Source organism: Chaetodon auriga, chromosome 2, assembly GCF_051107435.1.
Source record: "Chaetodon auriga isolate fChaAug3 chromosome 2, fChaAug3.hap1, whole genome shotgun sequence".
Classification (NCBI taxonomy): Eukaryota; Metazoa; Chordata; class Actinopteri; order Chaetodontiformes; family Chaetodontidae; genus Chaetodon; species Chaetodon auriga.
In genome coordinates, this window is record NC_135075.1 from 28,557,298 (window position 1) to 28,579,368 (window position 22,071).

A 22,071-nucleotide genomic window follows, 5' to 3' on the forward strand; every position below is an offset into this window, starting at 1 on the left:
CGGTATCTTCATGTTATCCTAATGTTTTGTTTTAGCTGCTGGTGTTTTAAAAAGCTTCATTTTGCTACTTGTAGTGACTCAATGACCCCCGAGAGCTTCGTTATGAAATGCTGTGTGCATGCTGTGTTCTCTACACGACAGGAGCCACCATTCGAGACAGAATTTGAAGAAGCAGACATGATATTGCATTTGTACAGGAGAAATGATTCTTTAATGCCCCTGGGGAGAGCTAGCACTGTGATTGGTGGGAAGTGTCCCATTCACACACTCAGGCACACAGCAGGAAGGAGGAAGCTGCTGCTGATGTCGAGAGTGATTACAGCAGCGGGTTAAATCTCCTGAGCCGCCGACAGACTGAACCTGAAGCTCTCTGCAGGCCATCGTCACCTTTAACGGACGACCCGCTACCCATAATACAACCTGACAGGGACGGGCAGCCGAGGAGAGGAGGACACAGCTTCACGACACACCTACCTTTGTTTGGTCGCTACCGCTTACTGTTCTCTGCTGATAACAGAACAAGAAGTGAAAGGCTCCATGTTCAAACAGTCAGCCTAAATTTATTTGAGTTTTGCATCAGATATTTTATTATACATCAAAAACTCATCAGGCATGCATGCACATGGCCGTGCCCTATGCATAATCATCCATACTGTACTAGACAAGACACAGACACACAAGACACTGCTGGTTGATAAAGAGCTTTCAGTGGTACCACCTGACCTTCATCTACAGATGTTTTCCAGTTGCTATGGAGTTGAAGATGCTGGAATTTCTATTTTTTCTAGTTTTTGTTTTTGTGATTGATAGGCCATTAGCAACCACAACATCCTTTTGGTATACGGTTGCTACGCTACAGCTACCACAACAGAGGGTAACAGAGGACATATGAGACTTTGTGGTTTAATTTTCTTTGTGTCAGTGGAGCAGAGACGTCTTTCTTCAGACAGCAGATTGATTGTACAAATATTGGCATGTTTGAATGGCACACAAAGCTTAAAATATAGAGTAATATTTACAGTCAGGAGTGTATATTTACCCTGAGCTTTACTAAACATTTGGAAGACACAGGGAAATGTGAGACTTATTATCCAATCTGTCCTGTGTAGATGTTCATTAGATCTTATAGGGATACAATAGAATATGAATGCACATGTGGGGTTGGTAGGGCTGAACTTCTAAATGCAATGTCACCCATAACTGATAAAAACGACAACAAACAAAACAAGACAAAACTTTATGTGCGCACCTTCTCCCCAGTTTAGGTGACAAACGACTGCACTGTAACGTCCTACTGGCTGATTAAGTTTAGATGTTCGGGTAAAGCACAAGGTTTGCTGACTGGTTCCACAGGAGCAGCTGCATTTTTAGATTAAGATCGAAGCAGCTGCATCAAATGTGAGTAAGACAGTAAACCGAGGCCATGAAACTGCGAGTCTGAAGTGCCCAAACAACAGAATAGACAACATTTTTCTTAGTTCAGTTTTAAAGTGGTTCAGCAACAGAACAAGAAACAACAGGAGACACGAACACGGCCGCTCACACAGTTAACTGTGCTGTTTTACTCTCACAGAGAAAGGAATGTGTGATATCTTCAGTGGGTGTGCGTTTACAGCGTTCATGTATGGAAACAGCCTCTCAGTGAAGGTGTGTGTATACGTGTGTATGTGTGTGTCAGTATCAGCGTCAGAGAACGACAGCTTTCCTCTGTTCCAGTCCAGTTTGACTCTGATCCTCTGGAACCTCTTCTTTACTGCGAGAACGGTGGGGTGATTTGGACCAGAGTCCGCTGTGTACTCATCATCGCAGAACACAATTCTGAATAATCCAGACAGTTTGTCTTCTTTACTCAGGACGGACTCGGCTAACACTCCCACTGCCCAGACCGGACTGCGTCCTACCTCCACGTCCCAGCTGTGAGTCCCTGAGTCAAAGCCCTGAGAGCCCAGGACAGAGATGAAGGAATCAAACCTCTCTGGGTTTTCAGGAAGTTTCTGTCTCTGTCCTCGTCTCACACTGGTCAGATCTTCAGACAGGATGAGTTCTGGATGAGCAGTGTTTGGGTCCAGAATCACAGGAGTGTAGGAGACCATCTCCTTCATCTTGTTCCAGATGTTGAAGGTCAGGTTGCCCAGGTGTTTGGCCACGTCTATCAGAGCTCCTGAGGGCAGCTGTGGATCATCCAGCAGGGGGCGCTGCTGGACTCTTTCCACTGCAGCCTTGTAGTTCTGCAGGAATGAGACGTCTTCAGCTCTCAGCTCCTCCTCTGTGGCCCTGATTGTGTCTGAAAGAGCTGATATGTCTCTGCTCAGAGTCTCAGACTTCTTCTTCATCACTTTACTTTTTTGCTCCTCTTCCTCCCTCAGAGCAGTGATCCTGGCCTCCTCTTCCTCTTGTAGAAACTGGTGAAGCTTCTTAAACTGCTCTTTAATCTGCCTCTCTGTGTGTCGGGCCTGGACCTTAATGTGTTCTGCTGTTTGATCACAGTTTCCTTTAACTTGTTCAAGGAGCTTCAGCTTCTCCTGTAAGGGCTTCAGGGAGTTCTTGAGCTCCTCTTTGTGATCCCGTGCAGCTTCATCGATGGGTCTGAATCTGTGGTTGTTGTGTGTTTCTGAATCTCTGCAGACGACACACACTGGCTGCTGATGGTCCAGACAGAAGAGCCTGAGGTTCTCAGAGTGCAGACTGCAGAGAGCCTCTGATCCTGCTGAAGATCTCTGATCTCTCCTCAGTGAGAAGGCCTCGCACAGGTTCCTCAGCGCCAAGTTGCGAGGTGGATCACTCAGTAAGGGCATTCTTTTACAAACTGGACACTCCTTTATGTGTTTTCCTGTCCACCATCTCGTCAGACAGTCCTTACAGAAGCTGTGGCAGCATGACAGAATGACAGGATCTTGATAGATGTCCTGACACACAGGACAGAGGAGATCTTCTTCTAATAGGGAAGCCATCGTCTATCTAACGAAGATGGAAACAATGGGTACACAGATAAAACTTCACACTCTCCACTGAGAACTATCTGAAAGTACTTTTGCTGTTAAACTTCTTTCTTTCCAGTATCCTTGTACTCACTGTATGTCCAGACTTCCGTCTGTAGCTCGTTTCCCCCAGCAGACGTCGTGGCTTTACTCTGAATCTGTCTCTGTGTCTCTTCACAGCTGAAGAACAACACTCTGCATTTCTTGGTTTGTCTCAGGTAAGGTGAGCCAGGTAAGGGGTGGAGCTCTCAGAAGTTTTACCAGAATTCACTTTCATTTTCATTTGTTCTGTATGTTATGAAAGTAATCTGGCACACTTTTGAAACCTGCTCCAGTTTTCTTTTCCATTACAGTGAACCTACAGAAATTTGTCCATATTTTTATTTTATCAAAACCAAGATGAATTTATTCGGTACTTCTCTAGGATTAAAATATAGTTCCATTAAATTGCAGGCCTTGTGTCAGCCAACTGCAAAAGAGGAGGGCTCTGTCATCATGAAGAATAAACAGGATTCAAAGCCTTGCAAAAGATAACAGAGACACCAAAAGCACCACGTGACAGAGGATCAACCAGTCGGACCAGTTCACCTGTGAAATCCTCACTGAGAGCCGTGCTGCAAGTAGAAGCCTCATACATTCAACACAGAATCTGTGTGTGGTTCACTGAGAGGTTCACGGAGGTTTGTCCTCCAGGAGGCATTACGGGGTCAATAAAATCAGTGTGGTTCATCCTGTCAGACGCATGAATATAGAGTCATTGCAGTGGACATTTTGGCCTGAGAATGGTGCAAGAAAACAGACGATTGAGGGTCCAAAATGGCGCAGGGTCGTCCTCTGAGGAGCATGAGTGTGCTCCATCAACCCCGTGGCTATTTGTTGGCTGTTTTTATTTGTTTCAGGCTCATTGGTAACAGGTGAGAGGATCATGATTGGGTATGAAAGGGGCATCCTGGAAAGGCTCAGTCGATCACAGGCGAGGATGGAGCGAGGTTCACCACTTTGTGAACACATGATTAGATGAAGGAGATTAACGCATGGGCTCAGGGACACTTCTTCAAACTGCTGTTGGTAAACACAGTTCATTTTCAGGTGATTTTATTCTGTTTTTATTTCATTTTACACAGTGTTCGATTGTTTTGGAATCCGGATTGTACGTACTGACTTTTCTGTCCATTTATAATCCACACACCTGAGAACAACGCTGCTCTGTACCTGAACTGTAACTGGTTATAGACAATGAGCTCAGAAAAAGTGTGTCAGTTTAACGCCTCCTTGGGTTTGGTAACTGGTTACTCAGGACCAACTGCCAGCTCAGCATTTTTTAGATTCAGATCACATTTAATGCATCTAATGCGATATAATAGAAAGTGAAACCATGTCCACACAAGCTAAGCAGACAAAGAGTACTCTCTCTCTCTCTCTCTCTCTCTCTCTCTCTCTCTCTCTCTCTCTCTCTTTTTCAATACTGCAGTAATGTAAATGTGTGTATTAGCTTTTATTATTGAGAGTTCTTAATTTATAAACTATTCCAAAGACTATATAACATGCAGATTTTTCTTTATTCAAATTAGCACTTCACATCACAAACACAGTAAAACCTATTAAACATATACTTGTTATTACTGTACAAACTTGTGAAATACACAAATCCCAAAATATGAAGCGTCTTCTGAGCCCAAATCACTTCCATTGTAAAAATAACTTTACACAGTACATATTTCATTTGTGACGCTCAGATTTTCATCAAAATTAAGAGGAAAACTGAATACTGAAAGCTGTATTCTGAAATCGGCTTGAAACACACTTTAACTGAAAGGCCACCAACGCCTGCTGGACACTTTGCCTTCTGTCGAAAAAGGCTCTGGTAATATCTTCAGTGGCAAATCTTTGTTCAAGTTGAAGTATGGAAACAACTTGTCAGTGAAAGTGTGTGTGAAGGTGTGTATATGTGTGTTTTTATCCGGATCGAAGAACGATAACTTCCCCCGTTTCCACTCCAAACAAACTCTGATCCTCTGGAGCTTCTTCACTGAGAGAACCATGTTTGGTCCTGGTGGTGTGCACGCTGTGTATTTGTCATTATGAAACAGTATTATCCATAATCCAGACTGAATGGCGATGTCTTCCTTTCTGTGGACTGACTCTGCTGCCACACCCAGAACCCAGCCTGTACTGTCTCCAACCTCCACGTCCCAGCTGTGAGTCCCTGAGTCAAAGCCCTGAGAGCCCAGGACAGACATGAAGGAATCAAACCTCTCTGGGTTTTCAGGAAGTTTCTGTCTCTGTCCTCGTCTCACACTGGTCAGATCTTCAGACAGGACGAGTTCTGGATGAGCAGAGTTTGGATCCAGAATCACAGGAGTGTAGGAGACCATCTCCTTCCTCTTGTTCCAGATGTTGAAGGTCAGGTTGCCCAGGTGTTTGGCCACGTCTATCAGAGCTCCTGAGACCAGCTGTGGATCATCCAGCAGGGGGCGCTGCTGGACTCTTTCCACTGCAGCCTTGTAGTTCTGCAGGAATGAGACGTCTTCAGCTCTCAGCTCCTCCTCTGTGGCTCTGACTGTGGCTGAAAGAGCTGATATCTCTCTGCTCAGATCCTCCATCTTCTGCTTCATCATCTGACTCTTCTGCTCCTCTTCCTCCCTCAGAGCAGTGATCCTGGCCTCCTCTTCCTCTTGTAGAAACTGGTGAAGCTTCTTAAACTGCTCTTTAATCTGCCTCTCTGTGTGTCGGGCCTGGACCTTAATGTGTTCTGCTGTTTGATCACAGTTTCCTTTAACTTGTTCAAAGAGCTTCAGCTTCTCCTGTAAGGGCTTCAGGGAGTTCTTGAGCTCCTCTTTGTGATCCCGTGCTGCTTCATCCATGGGTCTGAATCTGTGGTTGTTGTGTTTTTCTGAATCTCTGCAGACGACACACACTGGCTCATGATGGTCCAGACAGAAGAGCTTGAGTCTCTCAGAGTGCAGACTGCAGAGAGCCTCTGATCCTGCTGAAGATCTCTGATCTCTCCTCAGTGAGAAGGCCTCGCACAGGTTCCTCAGCGCCAAGTTGCGAGGTGGATCACTCAGTAAGGCCGTTCCTTTACAAACTGGACACTCCTTTGTGTGTTTTCCTGTCCACCATCTCTTCAGACAGTCCTTACAGAAGCTGTGGCAGCATGACAGAATGACAGGATCTTTAAAGATGTCGTAGCAGACAGGACAGAGGAGATCTTCCTCTATTCGTGAAGCCATTTTCTCTTTCAGTGGAAAACACAGCAGGCACTCAGCAAAATCTGAAAGAGAGCCCGTCAGGTGTCAGTACACTCTCTCCACTTTAGAGGACTCTCTCCTTCATCCACTACTGGAGCATGTCCTCTGGTTGTTGTTCTCCATCAGTGTTGTGATTTAAGTCTGATGAGTCTTATTGTCTCTCAGTGTCTGTGCCACGTCTCAGTGAACGATAACCTGTATTTCTTGGTTTTCTTTAGGTGAGCCTGGTAAGGGGTGGAGCTCTGTCATGCCCTTTAGTTGGGTGTTCACTTCGCACGTTGTGCTAGATTTAATCTGTGAAGATGATGTTAAAAAACGTAGGCTTCACACACTTTATTTTTTGATGTTGCGTTGTTGATATTTGTCATTTGTGGCAGGATTTTAGCATTTCATGAGCATATGTAAATAAAGTTGGATTAACAAGTGTAACATGAAAGTCTCAGTGTGCACTGCCGTCTGCTGATCCAGGGGTAATACCCGAGCAAGGTGACGTTATCAGCAGCACAACCTATTGATCTGTCGGCGTTATCGTTTGTCAGGACGGCTGCTGGCATTGATAAGGCTTCAGGATCGGCTGCCGTAGCTGCTGGCTATTGATCTGCTCTTCTTTCTAGCTGAATATACACAGTCCTGGGTATCGATAACAAAGAGCTATAATTTAATAGCACAGTGGCTGGTATTGATTGGTCCATCTAATGATGTTATCAAACACCAAGGAGTATTGATAAATGTGATAGGAGTGGTCTATAAGTTCAACGAGGCGAGGTCAGCTGAGGGGGGGGCGGCAGTTGCGACCGTGTGTGTCTTGCAGCGTTGTCCTTATTGCTGTTGGGTCCTGTGTTTCATGCCCCTGTGCTGTATAATAAGAAACAACCAACAAATACAGGCCAGTCACTAATAAAGGCCTCGTACAACTCATTTAGGGGGATGGATCACCTACAGGTACTCTAGTGGCTCACACGGTAAATTCTGTATCATGTCATTTCTACAGCACTAACTGCTTCAGTGCAACAAGCCTGTTGACAGTGCTGAGACAGAGGGCTGCTGTAGTTTACTGTTTCTTTAAAATAATCCGTTAGGTTAAATCTCTTTGGAGTATATTGTGCTCCACAAAAGAGGAATATTTTGCAGTTAGGAGACAGAAGTCAGTGTTATACATATTGTGAAACATTGTCCCTTTAGCGACTGAGATACAAATCTAGGTAAGTGACTCCTGACAAACCAGCTAGCTTGGAGCTTTTTTTTGCCCTCCTCAGTTTGTCTTTATTGAATTAAATGACGTACAATCCTCACTGTACACAGAAAATAGAACCAATCTGGACGATTCGACTGATGAGCACTAGCATGTTCCTGGCTTGGTAGCGTGTTAGCTCTTAGCTCGTCAGCAACAGTAGCTCACCAACCAGCCAAGCAAATATTCCTCACATCACCAAGCACTGTATGAATGAAATTTGCTGTCAATGAAACACTTCCTGTTAGTTTTTTTCACATTAAAAGCACAGGTCTACCAGGAAATGTAGCATATATGTCCCTTGAGCCTCTGGAATATGAAACATTTGAGCAGGAAGTGTAGAGTTTAATTGACACTTAAAACAATAGCTGTAAAACTCACGCGCATGAGCGCACGCACGCACGCACCCACACACACACACACACACACACACACACACAGTCAGACTCTCATTGCAATCATCTTCTAATTTCTGTCCCACACAGTGAATTCTGAGGATTAAGCAGGAAGTCGTAATTTCTCCCATGCGTCATGATATCAGATGGGAGCTGTATGAACAAAATGTGTCTGGTGAAAGAAAGATGGAGACAGGAAGAGCGAGCATGAGGATGTAAAGAGGTGAGAGAGATGAGACAAGATATTAACTAATTACTCTGAGGTAAATGCTGAGAGAAGCATTTCCTCCAAGTACTCCCGAACCATGTGTGCAGTATCATTCATCATCGCAGTATGGAGGTTATTACAGTCTTTACATTTTATCTGTGCAGCAGCTGATGACCTGCTGATTCAAACGGCTTCAAAGCAGAGGTCTAAACCAGGGGTGGGCAAAGTCAGGCCTCTGGGCCATATGTGGCCCATGAGACTGTTAATAAATACAAAAAATAATGTGAATGGCATAATCCTACTTTTGAACAGCAAATCATCAAGACTGCAGTGAAGTCTTTATATATTATAAATCACTGTGGAGTATTGGCATATGATAAGCCTTCAAACTGATGAATTAATTAGTCAAACTGGTGCTGGAGCAGATTTCATCATCTCACTGCTGGTACAACATGTCCACACCAACAGTGCTGCTTGCTTTGTTTTAATGCAGTGCCATTCTCGAACTGAGAGCCTGCTCAGCCTTATTGAAGCATTCATCTGAGAACTGAAGGCCTTGATCAGTCATTACAGACACAACATACAGACAGTTGGAAATTTGTGTTATTTGCCGGCCTGCCAGTGGGAATTACAGTTCGTTAAGCCCGCAACAGAAAAAAAAAAAAAACCAGTGTGCATGTTGTTCATCACACATGCATCTCTCAGAGTCTGTGTGGTGATATATGCATGTGGCAGAACTGGATGACTGTTCAATATGTTCTGCTATGCTGAGCTCTTGTGGGGACTGATGAGAGACATAGAGTAAGTACCAAGTGTATATTCTGTCTTCACATTACAGCCATAAGTTTGAAAACACTGAAACAGAAGAGTTTTCTTTTCCCGCCTGATTTCTTTTTTGCAAATAGATGTTTGCAGATGACTATAATTTGGACTTTATTAACTGGAAAACACAATGGGACCACAGCATGAAGCCTTTCCTTAGGCCAAGTTAAACAAAAACTGATGATAATACCACAGAAACTGAACATTTTCATGTTTTCTCTAATGATATATCTTGGTGTTCCCCCAAAAAGCTATTTATTATAGTTGTGTAGAGAAATATCTATATTCATATTCATGAACTGTAAATTTTGGCAAAATATATTCATTTTACTATATTTATCACTTCAAACTGTTCTTTGATATGAGGTGTTTCTGAATAACCACTGAAGGCTTATCAGCATGTTCATTGGCTATTTGAAGTGTCAGTCATCTGCAAATCAGTTGCAATTGGCTCGATCTTCACATGGAAGAAGAGAACGACGCCCTTCTGTTCAGCGCAGCCTTTTATTGGCTTCTCTGGTTGCTAGCTTCATATGGAGGGTCGTGATTGGTCGAGCGAGCTGTCACTTGAAGCCCGGAAGTTGTAAAGACGAGCATATTGCCCGCTAATTTGAATGGAGAAAACATCTTTCTGTGGATTATTTTCATGTTTTGGACTAAATATTTTTACTGCAGTGGATCGTCTGGACCTTTGTCCGTGTTACCAGACAATTTTTGTCTGAGTGTTGTTGATCTGTGGATCACCGAGACATGTTTGTCTGGTCTGTATCAGCGACTCAGTGGTTACCTCTATTTTATTATAATTAAGTATATTTATTATTACAGTATTTAGAATCTCTGCTATAATGCTTTTATTTTGGTCTGGAGCAACAAGGACTGAGGAGGCTTCCCAGAGGAGCCTTGAGAGCAGATGGATACAAAAGAGAGACGCTCAGTTATTGGAAATCTATTATTGATTGGCCACTGCAGCCGATCGGGCTGCTTTAAAACCCCATCAGCACAAGACATCCTGTTTTATACCAGGACGAAAACCAGAACCAACCTGAGCAGAACGTTATTCTCAATGTTTCGATTTTATTTGTTGCTGATTTGCCATCAAAGTTCTATCATTTCCCTCTCTATCAGTAATAAGATCATAGTGGAAATCTCATCATGACCTGGATTATTAAACCATTCATTTACAAACAGCTTATCAATAAACAATGCAGAAGCAAATATTAGTAGATGAACAACATGTTGCTTTGAGCATGCTAACTCCAAGGCATCAAAAGACTGCAGAGCTGCTGACAGGCGATCTAACCGTTCAGTCAGACGATCGTTTGTGAGAAAGAAATTTCGGTAAAACATGTTTCCTCAGTCGTCGTCGTCCGTCTTTCATCATCTTTTCATCTTCTGTCTCAGTCCTGGAGATGTAAGGAAAAGATGAAAGTGAGGGAAAAGTCAATGCAATGAAGTGAAGCATTTAGGGACGCACCCAGCCTTTTTTCATGTCGGTGTTGTCTCGATGCGATAGATTGTATGGAAGGTCTTTCCTCGCGGTGATTCACGGTGTTGCACGCTCTTTTTCAAAAGTGTGTGGAGGAACAAAAGGAAGAACTACCGTCACGCCTCCGAACTGCTGGTCAATCTCTACATGAAGTTTGAGCGCTGGTCTGAGCATGCGGATGAATTACAGCTCATCCAACGTGAATATAGTGGAGCGAGAGAAATTCTTTGAGTTAAGCATCAAGACTTTCTGTACTTCACAGAAACTTAGACTCAAACTTACAACACCATGCCGAGCGAGCCGGTAGATAAAACAGCCCCTGAACCAACCTTCACCTCCCATTTCCCATGAAAGAACAGCACATCAATTGATTCATTTACCATACCCCCCCCCCAAAAAAAAAAAAAAAAAATCAATGCCACCAGCTGCTTTCATCTCTCTGAAACTTCAACCAAGACGAGAAGCGCTGATATATTTTCGAACACACTGACTGTGGACGGTACTCACATCTCTATTTGCAGTCTACTGGAGGATCAAATCAATGTCGAGCCCCGATGGCGCTGATATTCCCCCAGAAGCTTGAATACCCTGAGCAGATATCACGGCAATCCGCCTGCTAGATTATGAATATTTCGCTTGCTCAGATAATGTTGCATGTGATTGGCTTGTGACTGCAAACAGTCAGTTTCAAATGAACATGCTCACAAGGTTAATGAAGACTTGAAAGAGTCAGCTGATAGTCACGGTACACGTTGTTAGTATCAGGAAGTTCGAGTGTTACCTTGGTACACCCTGGTCCTGACATGCCAGTACATCAGACTTGTAAGTTTTCAGGTACCTGCACACCTGTCAGGCCAGAGGAGTGCAGCGCATACTCACAGGACGGACAGACATCAAGTGGAAGTGACGCAGTTTTACTTTATTATCCTTCCAAAATGTTAAGTTGCTGACTGTATAAAGATTATAACTTATGAAACCAGACGTGTGTTTCTTAACTTTGATGATTTACGGGCTAACAAGCGCTAGCAGCTACTGTCTGACTTTCCTGAATGATTCAAACTCGGCCACGTAACCCAAAAGAGAGCACTTATGGGCTCAAGTGCAACAAAGTGCTTCTTGGATTGTCTGACGTTAAGGAAGTCAGTAATGATTGGAACTTGTGATTCAGTGCAATTCCATGAATCAGTTGGACACTGCAGTTTTAAGCGAATGTTAGTCAGGAATGAAATTGCTGGGGACTATTTTCAGCAGTGCATTAATCAACATTTGCTGCTCCTGTGAGTACGTCACCACAGTGGCTCATTGAGGTGTTTTGTTGTTGGACAACAGTGAAGCTTTATGGCTCGGAGGAATAAGATACATCAGGCATTGGATGCACAGACAATACTTGTCACTAGTGACAATTCAGCATTGACTTTCGGCTTTTCGTGGGATTTATTGACAAAAAAAAAAGAATATCGAATATCACGAGACTCAGCCAAACTCTGCTCGTGCATCATTGTGCACAGTGAGGGTCAGACATCCAACTCATGGAACAATAAGAAAACCACATCTTTGAGTGGAGGGGACTTTAAATGAGTTTGATTTTCCGGTACGTTTTGACTCGAGACTTAAGGCTTTGCTCCTCCTTTTCTTCCTCTCATGTGATCTCCCCCTCTCGTCTCCTGCCTCTCTCTGTCTTGTTTCTTTGCATACCGTCTCGTCTATAGCAGAGCCTCTACGCAGATAAATGCATTCATTTCCATCCCTGACTGCTCAGCCGAATAATTCCCTCCTCTCTGTTCCTTATGTGGAGCGGGGACTGTTACTGTGAGAATAAATGACATCTCAGACCCCGCCGCCATCTCTCAGGATGAGGAAACGAGCAGCAGCCGGCTCTGAATGAAGCGAGATGGATGGATCAGTCAACCGATTCATCCATTGATCTGTTGGTTTCTGTGAACTGCAGCTGTCATGGAAGAGATGATGCGTAACGTTATTCCTTAAAATATGTTGAGAAGAAACATAAATGATGCATTGATGTTGCAGCAAATAGTAAATAGTAGTGCGGAGTGTGTGTGTGTGTGTGTGTGTGTTTGTATGTGCTGTTGTGTGCGTGAGCCACATGCCAAAACATGTAATGCAGCCGCCGGTCCACCGTGTCTGTGTCACATTTTGTGTCGTCTAGGCGTGAAAACAGCACCATCCCATTCCGTGGTCAAAATATCGATAACAAATATGCTTCAGTTCTTTCAAATAAAGCAAACATTTCAGGTAACAGTTGCATTTTGGGTATGCAAGAATCCGTCCCTGGTCTCCAGAGTGAAAGCCTCTATTCCACCGGTCTGCCCCGGCCTCCACCCCAAAGCAGACTTTGCTACTCCTTATACAACATTTGTTGTCCTTCACTACCATCATCATCGCCCCCTGCTGGTAAAGCACCTTCATGCATGCATACATGTGTGTACTTTCCACACAAAGGTGAGGCAAACCCTCACACAGAAACTCGTGAATATGAATGTAACTCTACGTACAGTTCCTGTGATGGAAACACGACTGAGTGTGTGAATGCGTCACAAACTGCCTCGAAGCCCTTATAGACAGAGGTGAAATAGAGGGCAGACTGCTGGAACAACCAAAGAAAAGATGAGAAAAAATTTGACGGACAGACAAAGAGAGATGGAGAGAGAGAGAGAGAGAGAGAGAGAGAGCATAACGAGGGAGAGAGAGGGAGGGCTGAAAGACAAGGTGTGGTGACAAGGTGAAGAGAGGAGAGCAGACAAGCTGCCACCGACATTCACATCCAAGACAACTGCTTGGCCTTTCCGCACACACACACGCACACACACAGCGTCAAGATGACAAATGAAGGTCGGACAACGTGTCGCCCACCTCAAGAAATCCAGGTGGAGCTCCGTTCCAAACCTTTGAAGATATAGCGAGAGACACTGGTTGTCAGACGACGGCCAGATGTTGCACACATCGTTTTAAGGGCCAACATGAAAATGTCTCAACTCAGAATAAAAAAGATGTCACGTTTAGTCTAAATCTGAAGTCTACTGCAGACTTCTCGACACAAGTTCTTCATGAATGAAGCTTTATTACCATTAACTACACACACAGCGACTAATACGTGCCACACGTGTGAGTGACAACCATCAGATGAAGAATAATCTCTCAGTGAGATGCATCAGTTAGTGGAAACACACAAGAACAAGTGGATGAAATTGAAGTGAGGTGTTTCACCTCTGCTTCTCGCGGGCAGTCTCAGGCCGGTCTGTTGAGGTCAACAGACTTCAAAGCTCACTAATGAACCTGTTTCCCAAATGATCAACAATATCATTGAAAATAGGTTTGTATCAACTATAAGAAAATGGTGATGCATGCTTTATAGAAATATTTCTCCACACAAATAAAGTTTCTGTTAGTTCAGGGTTTGTTGTCCCTGCGTCCAAAGTCGGTACGTTGAAAACTTTCCTTTCATACGATCAATCAAACACGATGTATCAGTTGGTGCACATTTAGCTCTGCATTGCACCGTCACTTCTGCTACCCTGCCCTCCACGTGTAAGTCCTTCATGAAGTCCAGGTCCTGGAACAGTGCCTCTAAAAGGGTCAGCTGCAGGTCGGTGTCAGGGCCGATCTGTGAAAGCAGGTCAGAAATCGATAAACTGGCTTAGATTCTCGCTCCCACTGGCGCTCCGCACGTCTTCATCCTCCATCAGAGCTGTTGGTTGACCCAGAGGCCACATGGACGACAACTTCAGGGTCACTTCATTCATCAGTTAAAGATACCAAATGTTCATCAGCATCGCTGCTGATTCCTGCGACAGGGATTATTTAAACTGTACGTGAATAAAAAGAAATCACGTGAGGTGAAATTCAGATCTGGGACAGTTTCACCGTCAGTCAGAGCGTAACAGGAACATGTCACACCTGATGTAATGTGCAAACTACCACAGTGTGGAGGACAGAAGAGGAAGTGGCAAAGTGGATTAGACCAGAGAGAAAGAAAGTGGAGAGGAGGGAGATAAACAGAGCGACGCGTCACAGACACTCAAACTCTCCAGCTTATTTTTTTAGCTCAGAGAATTTAAACACATCGTTGTTTTTCCTCCTGCTCTTTGTTTACATCATAATCAGATGATGAGCTGATCAGACCTCAGCCGTCCTCCCTCCTTTGTCTTTTCAGCTCCTTCCTGCCAAGATGGAAAAACCCCCTGACGTGTGGTTTTACTTTATAATCATTGACTTCTTCTCATGGGTCCATTTTAACAGACCTGAACAAAGGACATAAATTCAGATTAAACCGCAAATAGAAAAGGACTTGGAGCAAGTACAACAAACTGCTGGAAATCAGGTCACCATGTGTGTGTGTGTGTGTGTGTGTGTGTGTGTGTGTGTGTGTGTGTGTGTGAGCAGACATCAGTTCTACAGTAATGATTTATATTGGGACCTCTGTTTAGCTTATTCTCACTCCAGATGTTGGCATTCAGTGCAGTGAAGTTCAGACATGTTTGCGCTGTTTTATTTATATTTTATGTAAATGCAGTTTGTGTATAAATGCAACAACATTCAAAAAATGTTTTTCATGCAAATATTTTGAAATGCATCTTTTTGCTTCTTTTATTTAAAACTTGCATGCGCATCAGAAATTCATTCATGAATTTGTTTTACATTTAAATACATCAATGTTTGGAACCGTCCACAGGTAAACAGGTGACTGGAGACAGGTGAGAGTTTCATGATCGGGCATGAACGGGGCATCCTGGGAAGGCTCAGTCACCGCTTTGTGAACACATGCTGTGATCAGGGACACTTCAGAGAACCTTTAAACACGGTTTGTTTGCAGATGATTGTGTTTGTTTTGCACAGCGTTCAACTTCTTTGGGATCAAGGTTTTATGCCTGAATCACAGCACTAACTTGTTTTTATCCACGTGAAAATCTTGACTTTTTAAACTGGATGAGTAAAAACACAAGATGTTCATGCAGAGCTCATGAAGTCCTGCAGCACTGTAACGTCTCACTCTGGCGTCAAGGTCAGAAAGGTTTGGAAAGATATCGGCGCTGTAGAGTTTCCTCTCTCAGTCTGAAAGTTTTATTCACTGTTTCGTAGAACTGTCCTCAAACCATAATGATCAGAGACGAACGTGCCGACCGCTCTCATAATTTGACTGACATCTGTATTTATGAACTTAAACGTCTCCCAGCATTCACGTGTATTTAAAGCCTGTATGATTGACGAACGAGTGGACAATTTTGCAGTCAGCTTCGTCAGCTCTGGCTGATTCACACGGCTAAAATAGCGACACTCTCACTTTGAAAGGGACTTGTCCTTCAACGAGTATTGATTATTTATATCCTCGTTCGTCTGTGTGGTGAAGGAGCAGCACAGTGGGAGGGACGCTGCGCAGCGGCTGTGACACACAGATACCTTCATACAGAGTGACCACAGCTTTAAATTTTCACATTTTAGCCACATTAGCTCCAGCTTTCATGTTCACGACTCTGACCAATGTTATTTCCTGTCCGAGCTTCCTTTTGCACCTGCAGGCTGATGAAAGTGGAGAATGGAAACGTGTTCCTAAATGGCCACAGAGGAAAAACTCAGATTTTTCTGGTGTGTCACGAACATTAAAGCCTCATTTGGCGGCTATGGTGCTGCTAGTTTGATCAAACACTGAAACATGAAATAAAACCTAAACATAAAATAAAGAACTTATCAATTAACTGACAGGATCGAAAAGCTCAGAATGAAAACAGGTTGTGTCAGAGGATGTGACACACAGCCAATGAAAACATCATATTAATATTTAAAATGTGTGATATAAATCATCTCATTTTCTAAATTCAGATAATTGTTGATGGACTATAGATGCCTTCATGAATAAGTTAGTGTATTTTCATGATTATAATATGATGCAGTAGAATTCCCAATGTGCATCATGTGGGTCAAATGTAAATGTAAAGACAAAGCTACGAGCCCACCGAAGCTTTTCTGCTCTATTTGGTACATTTGTCCAGGGTCTAACACGCCATTTTGAATATCTGTTAAAAGGCTGGTCAGTAAAAATCAATAGAATTTACAGTTTAGTAGAAGAATATTTCAGCTGCTGCTGTGAGACTGGCGGATTCGTGAAACATCTGTAATGTGGTTACAACTTAGGATGCCTTCAAGCACAACTGTGGGGGTTTGAAATCAGAAATCTCAGCTTGAATTATTTCTAATGTGGGTCAAAAAAGTAAGCAGCTGCCTCCAGAACAGAAAGTTTGTGTGTTTGTGGACAAACTGTAAGCATATATTTGCAGTTTTGGATAGCCTGTAGGCACATCTCAATCTATAACTATTCATTTTTAAAGGTTAGGGATCATTAAAGTCATGATTTTTTGCTTTTTGTCAGCTCCATTCTGCTTCAGACTCCTACAGTTTTCTTTGAGTTTGCAGTTCAACCAGCAGAACAGCTGCAGATTAAACTCATTACTTCAGAAAATGTGCACAGAGTTCAAGAATCAAGCGAAGAGGATTATGAGGAGTCCTGGAACATCCAGCCGGAGGTGATCACAGGTGCTGGTGTGTCTGTCCTCTGTGGAAGGTCACAGGCTGCATTATTCCCCAGAGAGCAACAGTTCACACCATCAACCAAACAATGATGACGGATGGCCTGTCCTGACTCTGTGTGTGTGTGTGTGTGCGTGTGTGTGTGGTGCCCTTGTGAGGACATATTTCAGAGTGAAGTCATCAATTAAAATCAAGTAAATATTGCTTTTTTTAAAACCTAATTCACTTCAGTTAGAACAGAACTATGATGAGATCTCCGTGAATGATCGTGTGATTCGGTGGTTGGGAGTGTCGGTGCAGGTGTTTTGGGGGACCCCTCACAGCTGAAAAACTGCTTTAGCAGTTATGAAAGAGCTGACGCTTCCTCCAAGCTGAGCCACAAGCAGCTCTGATCATTCAAGCCACGCCGGCGGAGCTCAAATGGTTTTTCACAGCACGGCGTGGCGAGGCGAAAGGTGTTGTTTACTTCGACGACGTGCTGGAGGTGCGGCGCTTCGTCGTCGTCTGCAGCTCTTCATTTAACAGCTCGCTGTTTCTGCTTGTTCCATTCTTACCTGCTACAACTGATCCACGGAGCGAGGAGCATCCGACATGATGTGCTGTGGTGTGAAAAATGTTTGTGCACAGTGACGAGTTGGCGAATTCATCGTATCTCCTGTCGATGCTTCACAACAAAACGTGTCGTGACGGTTTGCTGGTGGAGAGTTTTCATGTGAAGCAGCAGCAGCAGCAGCAGCAGGAAATGCTTGTTTAGCTTCAGAGGTAACTTAATGGAGCTCAGATACGTCAGTAAAGAGTGAAACGAGGGCTCGTGACAAGAGAGCAGCCTGGGAATTTGTTGGTACGCTGCCTCAGATTCACGCTCCTGGATCAGCCAATCAGTGATAAAAACCCACAATCTGTGAATTTGTAGTGTTTGTGTTAACTAAAATGTAAAGTGATGCTTACCTGCTCACTTCTCTTCCATGTTTCTGCCTCTTCGCCACTGTCCTCATCATCACCTGCAGACTGCTTAAATAAATTTACCTCGGCACACTTTGAGGCTTCAGGCAGCATTTTTTTTTCTTTCCATCAGCAAGTGCTAGATATTCTTAACAAGCACTGCATACTAACTGCCTGAGTGCTCAATACTTCCAGTTTCAGTTGTGATGGCAGCTGCTACCTGCACCCACACACACACCCACACACCCACACACACACACACACACACACACACACAGTCGTGTTTCTATCACATTACATAGACTTACATTCATTTCCTGCAGACTTACCTTAACCTTAACCTCAGTCTTCACCCTAAAATTTAATGATAAACATTATGTGGACCTGCATTTGTCCCCACAAGTAAGGCAAGTCCCCACAATGTGACTGTGTAAACAGATTTATGTTCCCACAACCTGAAGAATGCATGGCCACACACACACACACACACACACACACGTGTGTATGTGTGTCCATGCAGTATGTGTGTGTGTGCGTGTGTGTGAGCAGGTGATTGATGTTGAGCTGACAGTGCAGTCGGACCAGAGGAGCTAAACACAATTACACACCATTTATTTTCTTCTAGAGGTCTCTGAGGAAAACACACACACACACACACGCACACACACACACACACACACACACGCACACACACACACACACACACACACACACACACACACACACACGCACACACACACACACACACGCACACACACACACACACACACACACACGCACACACACACACACACACACACACACACACACACACAGTTGTATTTCCATCACTTCAGAGGACATTACATTGGCTTGAGTTCATGTGCTGGAAACGTAGGCTAACTATAATCACTACTTGCTAACATTAACCCCAAACTCAACCCAAGTCTGCACCCTAACGTTTAAAGGACCAGTGTGTGGGAATTAGTGACCTCTAGTGGTGAGGTTGCAGATTTCAACCAGCTGAAAACTCCTTCGTTTCACCCTATGGTGGCCGCCAAAAATGTGACAAATGCACGAAGCGTGAAAGCATCTCTCTGGATCAGTGTTTGGTTTGTCTGCTCCGGGCTTCTGTACAAACATGACGGTGTAACATGAACGGCATCCTCCGGCCAACATCCTCTTCCTCCGAGTCTTTTATTTCTACTCTTAATTTCTGCTAAATTATTTATCTGAGATCGATTTCAGTTCCTTCACGGTCCCCAAAAAGTGAACCAGGAACAGCTCAACATCTTCACCTTATTACACTGCAGGTGTGTGTTCGTGCATTTCCACCGTGCATGTCCATCGTTTATGTTCAGTGTATGGTTTTGGTTGGTATCACATGTCAGCTGTCAAGTCAGAGCAGAAAAAGGTTTCATTTGAAAGATTTAATACTCGGCTCAGTTCAATATTCACATTTGATCGGCTGATGAAGTAATTTGTGGTCTTTCATCTGTGAATAACACTGATGTTTGACATAATGACCCACTATTCACTGAGCACAAAACTGTTGATTGCTGGTTTGAGGCTTTTTTTCTTTTGACATGGAACGCTGATTTAAATGATTACAGGCTTACAAAGAAAAATACAGGTCCTCATCACAACGATAATCAGGATGTCCATTAAAACGTCCTGAATCCTGCAGAACCGCTAAAGAAAACAAGAATGTGTCTGCTAACGTTAAAGGCAGGGTTCACATGTAAATGCTGGAGGCAGAGGCACCACAAACAGATAGCTGGACCTCTAAACCTGGTGAGAGATGGGAGCTCTGTGTCAGGGTCAGCGTGTCAAACATGTGCACAGGAGTGTTGCTGCTGCAGCCCCGCAAAGACCCTAAAACACAAGCTTGCAAAAGAAGACGCACTTCTGATGAATCAGGTAAAGAAATAAGCAGGAATTTGACGATGACACGATTGTTTCTAGGTGTTAAAATAATGTTCATCTGAGAAAACCAAGAAAAACTAAGGCACCAGTCATTTCTGCAAATCCTCACACATCCAAGTGATGAAGCCCTCTGGTGACAGCAGGAATTACGACTCTTTCCATCAAAAGCAAAGGAGGAACCACAGGGGGAGGAGGCCGGGTGGATGGATGGATAAATAGTACATCAGTCTTTAACACGGGAGACTTTCCTATTCCAGGAAGCACAGGCGGATGATCTTGTCCCGCTGATATGCGATGTGAATGTACTTATGTGCTATAATCCAGCACAGGCACTGAACCATGACACATTTTATGTCAACATTTTGTTTCCAGGAGCCTCTGCACTGCTAACCTGCTTTGCTGGCTAGTCAGAATCACAGTAATGCATGTGCAGATGAGATGAATTCCCCCCTCAGGAATCATTAAGCCCAAACACTTTGCAAAGCAATAATTGACGTGTCTGCTTTGATGCTCTTAATTTAAAGCTCTGATCGACGCTGCAGGCAGCAGACTGAAGCGTCAGCAGCTCGGGCATTTTACCACCGCCGCGGTTATTAGATCACATGTTCTCTTCTGCGGAAAATGTGTTAAATCATATTTTACGTTCCCGATCACATCACTACACCGCTCTCGTCTGATCCTGCTGCATTTGGAAAAGAGCCAGTGCACCACCAAGGCCATGTCCAGATTTTGTGCTGATTTCCAGATATTGTCCTGCAAACTGAAACCTCCCCCACTTACATGAAGACGCTTGGTCTCTCACCTGCTGCCTTGTCTTCTCACCTGTTCACCTGTGCTCAGTACTTTTCCACTCTCACTCCCCTACCTGCCACGCCCACCTGCCCACTCACCTGAGCCTCATTTCCAATCAGTCCAGTATTTAAGCTGCTCTCTCTCCACTCTCACTTGGGTCCTAAACCAACCTGTTACAGAAACATTCCCAACTCAACGTCCACTTACTGGCTTTTTCTTAGCCTCTCAGTTGCATCACATTGTCTTCATCGTTGCTCTGTTGTCATGCAGATTGATTTGTGGACATGAAAGCTGTTGTGACGTCATCCATAGCACTTTTATCATCTGTACTGGCTTAAGAGTTAAGCGTGTCTAACAGGGTTGAAAGCTCTGGAAAAAAGCTGATTAATGGATCTTGAGCTGAGACTGTTTTGTCAAACTTCTTTCACCAAGGCCAAGAATGAACTTTCATGCTTAACGTATGAGGATGAAAGACTCAGCAGCTCCATCTGCTCGTTAGGGAACCTTGAGTTGGGATTGTTTTCAAGCTAGTTAAAGGTGGCGCAGACTGCCAGAGATTCTAGATACGAAACACAGGAGACAGTGTGTATTGACAGTGAGCTGCAGGCTGCTTCATGTTTTGGATTTGACTGACATGTTTGCTCAGTGAGCATCTCGTCTTCCAGGTCAAAAATCTTTACGTGTTTTGCCGTCTGAATAAATCTCACCGGCATGAATGTTAACAGCCTCGTCGGGATCAGAGCGCTCGTTTGCCTATTGCTCTTCATTGATTGGTTTCGGTCATGTTGAGATGCGCTCCACGGTTTCCCCTCAGTGATGTGCGACCTGGAGGCTGGACTCTTTCCATAGTAACAGCTGCAGACGCTCGTGGGCGCTGTGGTATTTGTACTGGTTTTGACACCAGCCAGTCAAACCGCTGGGTGTAACAAACTAGTATAGTTTATTGAAGCCTCTCTGTGACTGGGAACATTTAAGTTTCCTTCAAAGGAAACTTTTTAAATGTGACCTTTTTTGGAGAACCAGCTGTTCTGCTTCTTCTATGAGGATCTCACATTGACTTTCCTCTGTCACCTCAGTCTAATTAGGTCTGATAGAGAGGACTGGATAAATATCCTTACTGGACCATTTTACTCTCTCTCACACATGCACACACGCACACACACGCACACGCACACACACACGCACGCACGCACGCACGCACGCACGCACGCACGCACGCACGCACGCACGCACACACACAGACATGCACACGCACAATGCTTTCATCAGTCCTTCAAGTCTCTTGCTGACACACAGTCTAGTAAGTGTGTCTCTGTCACACACACTAACACACAAACATTATTCACCTGCTTCCTTCATTAATCCTACCATCGGGACACACACACACACACACACACACACACAGTCGGTGTGAGTGGTGTGTGTTGGCTGTATTGAAGTCTGAGGTCCTGAGGGACCACTCCATTACACTGTCTGCTAGCAATTAGCAGCAGTGCTAACGACAGGACACTGACTGATGGG

General features: G+C 44.0%; 2 protein-coding genes across 2 annotated transcripts; both read right to left on the bottom strand.

Moving 5' to 3' along the window:
• Positions 1 to 775: 775 nt before the first annotated feature.
• Positions 776 to 3,141, bottom strand: LOC143331039 (nuclear factor 7, ovary-like). The gene is made up of 2 exons (XM_076747820.1): positions 3,073 to 3,141; positions 776 to 2,958 (listed from the first exon to the last, which is right to left on the bottom strand). Exon 2 carries the CDS (start codon positions 2,949 to 2,951, stop codon positions 1,548 to 1,550), a length of 1,404 nt encoding a protein of 467 aa, XP_076603935.1. The 5' UTR covers positions 2,952 to 2,958; positions 3,073 to 3,141; the 3' UTR covers positions 776 to 1,547.
• A 1,642-nt stretch (positions 3,142 to 4,783) lies between these two features.
• LOC143331383 (E3 ubiquitin-protein ligase TRIM35-like) lies at positions 4,784 to 6,217 on the bottom strand. Its single transcript, XM_076748190.1, has one exon. The coding sequence runs from the start codon at positions 6,209 to 6,211 to the stop codon at positions 4,784 to 4,786; it is 1,428 nt and encodes a 475-aa protein (XP_076604305.1). The 5' UTR covers positions 6,212 to 6,217.
• Positions 6,218 to 22,071: the final 15,854 nt, after the last annotated feature.